The 8,152-nt window shown below is 43.6% G+C and overlaps 1 protein-coding gene and 1 long non-coding RNA gene across 6 annotated transcripts in view; one reads left to right on the top strand and one right to left on the bottom strand.

Annotated features, from left to right (window-relative positions):
* Window positions 1-526: 526 nt before the first annotated feature.
* Window positions 527-3,811, bottom strand: LOC125613222. Its single transcript, XR_007343723.1, has 2 exons — window positions 3,554-3,811; window positions 527-691 (listed from the first exon to the last, which is right to left on the bottom strand). It is a non-coding gene; the product is annotated as an uncharacterized LOC125613222 (long non-coding RNA).
* The window catches only part of Ash2l (ASH2 like, histone lysine methyltransferase complex subunit), a 35,066-nt gene continuing 30,713 nt past the window's right edge, over window positions 3,800-8,152 (top strand). The window contains exons 1-3 of one of the 5 annotated variants that reach the window (XM_048792805.1): window positions 3,800-4,074; window positions 4,911-4,977; window positions 5,183-5,328. In XM_048792805.1, the coding sequence (XP_048648762.1) occupies window positions 3,887-4,074; window positions 4,911-4,977; window positions 5,183-5,328 (401 nt within the window). In that variant the 5' untranslated portion in view covers window positions 3,800-3,886. Of the gene's footprint in view, window positions 4,075-4,094; window positions 4,285-4,328; window positions 4,413-4,910; window positions 4,978-5,182; window positions 5,329-8,152 lie in introns of those variants that run through there. The other 4 variants (XM_048792804.1, XM_015501266.2, XM_048792806.1 and 1 more) reach the window with 4 other exon arrangements.

An 8,152-nucleotide genomic window follows, 5' to 3' on the forward strand; every position in this document is an offset into this window, starting at 1 on the left:
AGAACCCAGGGCCTCACTCATGCTAGGCAAGTGCTCTACCGCTGAGCCACACCCCCAGCCCCAATTATTAAAGTTTGAAGAGATGTGTTAAGTACCCTGACTTGATCATTATGTATTTTTTTTAGAATGTTAACATTTTTTTTTAGTTTTCGGTGGACACAGCATCTTTATTTGTATGTGGTGCTGAGGATCGAACCCAGGCCGCACGCATGCCAGGCAAGCGCGCTACTGCTTGAGCCACATTCCCAGACCCTGACCATTATGTATTGCTTATATATATCAAATTGTCAGAATGTACCCCATGAAAATGTTCAAATATGGTATTGATAAAAAAAAAAACGTGTGGCCATTTTAAAATTACTACAATAACTACTAAATGAGGAAGATGCTTTGAGCAATTATTATGTTCCTCCTTGAAGTATCCCTACTGATTTTAGCATTTTTCAATATGAGCTTTTAAGTAATTAGCTAGTAATTTAATTAGATCCTCCTTCCATTTGGTTGAAAACAAATCATTGAGAACCGATTGAGAAATTAAAATAACTATATATTTCAGCTGTTGTGTCAGTTGCCCCAGAGGCTCTTACACCCTGTGGCAGTGCATCACCATACTGAGTTTGAGCACTGGAGACAGGAATGCCTTGCTGAAGAGACTGTCCAGCAAGCAAACGCCACTCTTCCTGCCTGGTACCTGTGGAGAGAGGGAAGGATGAGAAAGACAAAGGCCCAAGTAGACCCTAAGATGTCTGTTATTTGCCTCCAGGTTGATATTGAGCCACTGCTCAGAGCTGGATTTAAAATCATCTAGAGTAGTCAGCTGGTGGCACACACCTGTAATCCCAGAGACTCTGGAGGATGAGGCAACAGGATCACAAGCTGAGACCAGCCTCAGCAACTTGGTGAGTCCCTGTCTCAAAATAAAAAAGGGGCTTTGGGCACGGTGGCGCACACCTGTAATCCCAGCAGCTGGGGAGGCTGAGGTGGGGGTTCCGGGGTTCAAAGCTAGCCTCAGCAACAGCGAGGTGGTAACAACATGGTGTGACCCTGTCTCTAAATAAAATACAAAACAGGACTGATGAATGGTATGGAAAAAAGTCCAAGGACATTTTCCCTAAGCTTTTGTCATTTAAAATCCCAGGTGGCAGCCAGAGGGAAGAAACACAAAGAACTTTCACCTGACTGGCACCTGACTCCTCACCCTAATGAGTCACCTGACCAACAATAGAATAAGCCCCAGGAAATTCCTTATCCACATTCCTGTTGCACCCTAATGAATCAATGGACCCCAATACAATGAAGCCCAGGAACTGTCTTCCTGTCATACCCTAAATAAAGCCTATAAAATCTAGACCCTTGCTTCAACCTGCTGCCATTTTTTGCCCCCAAAATGAGCTACACCAGTGTTCTGCCAATTGACTACATTGCTAAATACTGAATAAAGAAAAGCGTGCTGATTCGAGGTTTGCTTCTTGTCTCCTGTTGTTTGTCCTAACATTTGGGGATGTGGCTCAGTTGTTGAGTGCCCCTGAGTTCAATCCCCAGTACCCCCCCCCAAAAAAAGGGGGGGGGGCAAGAATAATAGCTCAATGGTAAAAAGCCTTTGGATTCAATCCCCAGTACCAAAAAAAAAAAAAAAGTAAAGAAAGAAAAACAATCATCTCTAGTATTAGTTCACAGACTGCTGACATGTGCCTGAGTACAAGCATTCAAACTTCCCCCAATTCTATTGTGAAATGCTTTCCCTTTCTTTGGAATGGGAACAGCAATTTTATAAACTTCATCCTGGTGCTTTGCTAACCTTTGCATGCACCCTTCAAGGAGAAGTATGCTTGAGTCAGGAGAGGCCCAAGGGAAAGTGAGGGTGTTATGTTAGGTAGGAGTTCAGGGACACCAAGATGGTGGAGGCAGATATAAGAAGGATGCCACTGGATGACAAGACAGGGAGAAAAGTCATATCCTTGTTTAGAGTAAGTCACATGACAACTCCTACCATTGACTGCTTATCACCATAACAACAACTGCCATAGGTTTGGTATTTTAAAATGACCAATGGAAGTAAATTGGACATTATTCTAATTAGGTTTTCTAAAGTAACCAATGGTGGGGTGGACTGGACAATATTCTAATCAGGTATCATAAAGTAACCAATGGGGGCAAATGGGGTAAAGTCTTCAATCAGGTCCATAAGTGAAGAGACTGCCTCACAGGTCAGTATTCAAAACACTAATTTCCAGACATCCAGGCCTTGAGCCTCTCTCTGACTTGGCTGAGGGCAACTTCCATTTTCACCATCAATAAATCTGTACTTTGCTTGTTACTTGTGTGCCTGCTGAATTCATTGTTCAGGACACCAAGGATCTGGATGGCAACTGGACACCCTGCTGGTAAGGAGAGAAGATGGGCTCAGTTTACATAAGTCACATCCAGCAGCAGAATGTGGGCATTGTAGGGGAACAGATGGGCAAGAATGCAAGGCAGGCGTCTTCCTTTGGGGCACAACCTATTCCAGGAACAATCTATTCTGTTTTTTTTGTTTTTGGTACTGAGGAATTGAACTCAGGGACACTCAACCACTGAGCCACATCCCCAGCCCTGTTTTGTATTTTATTTAGAGACAAGGTCTCACTGAGTTGCCTAATGCCTTGCTTTTTGCTGAGGCTGGCTTTGAACTCCTGATCCTCCTCCCTCAGCCTCTGGAGCCACTGGGATTACAGGCGTTGCCACCGTGCCAGGCTGGAGAACAACCTATTCTGGACACACTGAGAAGTCTTGGTAAAGACATTAAGACCACTTTACTATCTCCAGTGTAGACTACTAACTGGGTCTGCCTTGGAGCCTCCCTTGTATTGGGATTGAGCCCAAGAGCATTCTACCCACTCAACCACTGAGTTCCCTCCCTAGCCCTGCCCAGCCCCGCCCCGCCCCCCCCCTTTTGAGAAAGGGTCTAGTATAAAGTTCCCAGGCTGCTCTTGAACTTGCTATGCTCCTACTTCAGTCTCTTGAGTAGTTGTGATTACAGGTGTGTACCACCGTGCCCAGCAGGTCTTTTTCTGTAAAGTGAGAGGACAGTGTATCCTTTGGCAACTTTTTAAGAAAATGGGATCTATCTAAACTCTGTTTTCCTAAAAACTCTGGCCCCAATATTCCTAGAGGTCTATAACCTCGAGTTTGGAGACTTGACTCCGAATGCGCTTCTATTCACTCCAGTGATCTCAACTACCAGCTACTGACAATGATTTACCAAATTCTTGAGTCCGTCCCCCACCCACTCCCCGCTAAGCACCAAACTTTTCTAAACGAAGACCTCTACTACCGGGCTCCCTGAGTCCGGGCCTTCGTTTTCCTCTTTTCACAATAAGCTGCTTGGAACCTCTAGTGCACACATTACGCCTGGTCTCTCCCGCCTGGACACTACACTCACTCTCGCTTGGGCTCTGCAATTAGTCTCTATATTCCCAGCTCTAAAGGTCATCTTGAAACGTGCTCAAAGTGGCAGACCACTAGGCAGTACAACAAAGTACACTAGGCCCGGGCAGTGAGCGCTCGTCCTCACACATTAAATGGCGAGCAGCATTTACAAGCTGGCACCTCCTCTGCATTGTGACGTCCAGTCTTAGCCACGCAGCATTCATCCCTGAAATGCAGTAAATATTATTATTAACCACACTAACGAGCCTCCTCCGCCTTCACTTGGCGTTAACAACGACAACCGCAGGGGCCGCGGCCCCGCCCGCCTGTCCTTAAAACGGCTAGGTCTGGACTGCATAGTCCTCTGGCAAGTGGTGGACCTCCCAGTGGGCTTTACTACTTGAAGAGTACAGAACCAGGCAGCAGCTCGCGCGATACGGCGGAAGTGTTCTCGCGAGAAGACTGGGAGGCGGCAGTAATGGCGGCGGCGGGAACCGGACCCGGCCCGGGAGCGGGTTCCGGACCTGGCCCTGTAGCGGCAGCAAATGCAATAACGGTAGAAGAGGGAGAAACGAAACCGGTGACAGCGGTAGCAGCCACTCCGGCCGGAGAGGGGACGTCTGCTGCTCCGGCGACTGAGCCTAGTTCTGGAGAGGCTGAAAGCGGGTAAGGCGTCCTGCGGCCTGAGGACACAGAATTCTCTCGCAATCCCGCGGCTCCCGGGAACTCTCCTACCCGCGCTCTCAGAACCTGGACCTTGAGGCCAACGGCTCGACTTTCCCTGCCCCCTCTACGAGGGTAATCCCGCCCTCGGCTTGGCGCTTCCTTTCCGAACTCTATTTAAGGCCACGCCCCTTTGCTCACCTTTCTCGTTAGGTAAGAGCCGAGCACCTTGTCCTGTCTTTGGCTCCGTACCCCATAGAAGGCTGTTAGCTCTCTTTTCCTGCAGGAGATCCTCAAATACTCCAGGAAGGAAATCACTTTGCAGTTCCAGACTGGGAAAAGTAACGGTCCTTTCGGCAACAGAGTGGGAGAATTGCATCTCTGTGAATCTCACCTAGGACCAGCTCATCCAGACTTGTCTAATTCGGTTGCCCGAGTAGACGTCTCAGTATTCTAAGAACCTTCGTCTGTCTTGACCACATTCTTCCTAGTATCCTAATAGTAATCCTGGGCATCCAGTCCAGATCCAGTTTAACTGTATTTTCTTTTATCTTGTAACGGGGATTGAACCCAGAGGCGCTTTAACTAAATCACATCCCCAGCCCTTTTTTGTATTTTATTTAGAGAAGAGGTCTCGCTGAGTTGCTTAGCGCCTCGCTAAATTGCTGAGGCTGGCTTTGAACTTGCGATCCTTCAGTTTCAGCCTCTAGCCGCTGGGGTTACAGGCGTGCGCCACCGCACCCAGCTCAGCCATGTTTTGATGATCATCTTTGGGACTTGGCCTTGTGAGGTTTGTTTCTCTTGAAAATTCTTACTTGAGTGCGTTCATTATCTTACAGGGATGCAAACTTGGTTGATGTAAGTGGTGGTTTGGAGACAGAATCCTCTAATGGAAAAGATACACTAGTAAGTATTTCTTTGTGGATGTTTGCGAGGCAAAATAAATTTTGTTTTGTTTTGTGGTGCTGAGGATTGAACCCAGGGCTTTGTGCTTACAACACAAGTACTGTGCCACTGGACTACATCCACAGCCCCTGTTTTTAAATTTTTAAGTGAACCAAAAATGCAGTCAAGCCAACTTAATTTGATTCTAATTGTTCTGATTTCACAGGAAGGTGCTGGGGATACTTCAGAGGTGATGGATACTCAGGCAGGCTCTGTGGATGAAGAAAACTGCCGACAGTTGGGAGAGGTGGAATTGCAGTGTGGGATATGTACAAAATGGTTCACAGCAGACACCTTTGGCATAGATACTTCGTGAGTACTTTTACTCTTGTAAGAATTTATTTCTAAAGTAAATCTCAGCATGTTCAATAGTTGGATAGTTTGTAGGCAAAATAAATGCATATATTTCCTGTCTCCTAACCCCTATATAGTGAATAGGATATTGAATAAGGAATTGTTTTAATTCCCTTAGCATATCTTCTACTTATTGAGGGCATGCCAGTGGATTTTGTCTCTTGATTTTGGGCTTACAATTTGATTGAGAAATAAAATTTTGCAGTTGGAAAGTATTATATAAGCAAATATGAGACAGTATCATTTAAGCCTTGTATTGGGTGTTTTGGATTTTTTAGAAAGGATTTGGTGTATATGGTGGATAAAGCCCATTGTCAAAAAATTGAGGATCTGGGAATGTACCTCAGTGAAGAATGCGTGCTTAAAATGCACAGGACCTTTGTTTGATACCCAGCAAACACACACACTCTCTCTCTCTCTCTCTCTCTCTCTCAGATGGTCAGTGCTTTTCATGCCTGAGCCAGCCTTTTTACTTCTAACTCATTCCTTTGGGTATCTTGTGCTGTCTCCTCAGCAAAACCTGTATCTAGACATGCACCTCTTCTAATGAATTAAAATCATATTATGATTGATATAAAAGGGGGAGAATGAAAGGCTTCTTATTCTGGGGACTTGATCAACAGCTAGCAGGTGAGCATTACTGACTCACTGTTACTGGCTCTCAGTAAAAGTTTTTTTTTTGGTTGTTGTTTTGTATTTTGCTGCACTGGGGATTGAACCCAGGGTCTCACACGTGCCAGGCAAGCACCCTGAGTCACTTTCCCAGCCCTCAGTAATATTTTTTATGGCCCATATTATTGCTAATAAATTTAAATAATTCTATCTCAAAATAAGAAGGCTACATTTTTCTTTAGTTGATTCCCCTTAAATGTTCTGAAAAATACCTTCTTTTATAATTTATTGTATGCTTGACTGTTAAAAAAGTTAAAGTGAGTTTTAGAAATGCTAATGTACAATTAACATGTGAGTGGTGACCTAAGATAGAGTGTTTAAAAAAGAAAGAAAAATACTGAGAGATGAGGAAGAGTTGATCTTAGTTAAAAGATCACTAGGGAAAACACACAGCTTCAGCAAGTCTGGCTAGTTAGAAAGGCCTCAGAGCCTAGTAATGGAAATTTACTGAAGGGATAAGTAGGAGCAAACCAAGAATGAATCAAACCACAGTTCAAAGTTCTGGTAACTTTGAAGAGACTACTTTGTACCTGAATTTGAGAAATTACACCTAAAGCCACCTACATGGGATGGATTATCTTTATGCCAGAGAGAATATAAGCTAACAGGATATGAAAAAAAAAAAAAGTTTCTCTGAAACCTAATTGTTTTTGTTTTAAAATAACTATGTATCTTTAGTGTGAAGCTATGCCTTCTATAATTGAGTTTATCATAATGCTTAACTGAAGTTCTAGGCCTGTAATCCCAGTGACTCAGGAGGCTAAGGTGGGAGGATCAGAAGTTTGAGATGGCCTGGGCAATTTAGTGAGAATCAGTCTCAAAAAATAAAAAGAGGTGGGGACATAACTCAGTGGTAGAGTACTCTGGTTTTGGTCTTCAGTACCAAAAAAAAAAAAAAAAAAAATCTTAAATTTCTTGAGTGGTATCTGGTAAATAGCACATATTTAGGAACCTTCTTTTTTTAGGGGAAACCCTAAGTTAGCTTGAGTTCAAGGTAAATGTGACATTATGTTTCAACTTAAACCATTTTTACTAAAGGTCTTTTGTTTTGTTCCTTTTACTTTGTGAGACTAAGCTTCTAGGGGCTCCGGATATAGCGCAATGGTAGAGCACTTGCATAGCATACCCAAGGCTCTAGGTTTAATTCCTGGTACTGCAAAAACAACCACCCAGCTCTCTCATGCTTTTCCAGTCATCCAGTACAATTACCACTCACTTCCTTTCTTTAGTGCATCTGTTTCCCCTGTTATCTCCTATATCTCTGTCATATTCAGTCTTTCCTTCCCATTGTCCCACTGTAATTTCCAAAACCAACATCTCTACCACATTCAGTCTTTCTCCTCCCACTGCCTTCTTATTCTCTGCCTTCAAAGAGGCAGGCCTTCTGCCAGCAAACTCAGCTTTTAGGATTCTTTTTTTTTTTTTTGGTACCTGGGATTAAACCCAGGGGCACTCAACCACTGAGCCACATCCCCAGCCCTTTTTTATATTTTATTTAGAAACAGGGTCTCACTGAGTTGCTTAGTGCCTCCCTAAATTGCTGAGGTTGGCTTTGAGTTCTGGATCCTCCTGCCTTAGCCTCCAGAGCTGCTGGGATTATGTGTGTGCATTTACATGGGATTATAGGTGTGGTAACACCTGGCAAGTTTGGCTTATTTCACTTAACATAACATTCTCCTCAAGTTCCATCTGTTTTTCTGCAAATGATCTAGTTCTCTCTCTTTCTTTCTTTCTTCCTTTCTTTTTCTTTCTTTCTTTCTTTTTTAATGTTTAAAATTTTGGGTACTAGTGATTGAACCCAGGGGCACTTGGCCACTGAGACACATGCTCAGTCCTTTTTAATTTTTTGAGAAAAGGTCTCAACTAAATTGCTAAAGCTGGTTTTGAATTTACAATTCTCCTGCCTCCGCTGCCAGAGCCGTTGGGATTACAGGCATGTATCAACCATGCCCAACAATTTAGTTTTTATTTATGGCTGAATAAAGCTCCATTATATACACATACCACATTTTCTTTTTCCATTATCCTTTGAGGGACACCTAGGCTGGTTCCAGAGTTTTGTTTTTGAGAATTGCTCATGCCTTTTTTTTTTTTTTTTTTTTTTTTTTTT

This window comes from Marmota marmota, unplaced genomic scaffold (assembly GCF_001458135.2).
Source record: "Marmota marmota marmota unplaced genomic scaffold, marMar, whole genome shotgun sequence".
Lineage (NCBI taxonomy): Eukaryota > Metazoa > Chordata > Mammalia > Rodentia > Sciuridae > Marmota > Marmota marmota.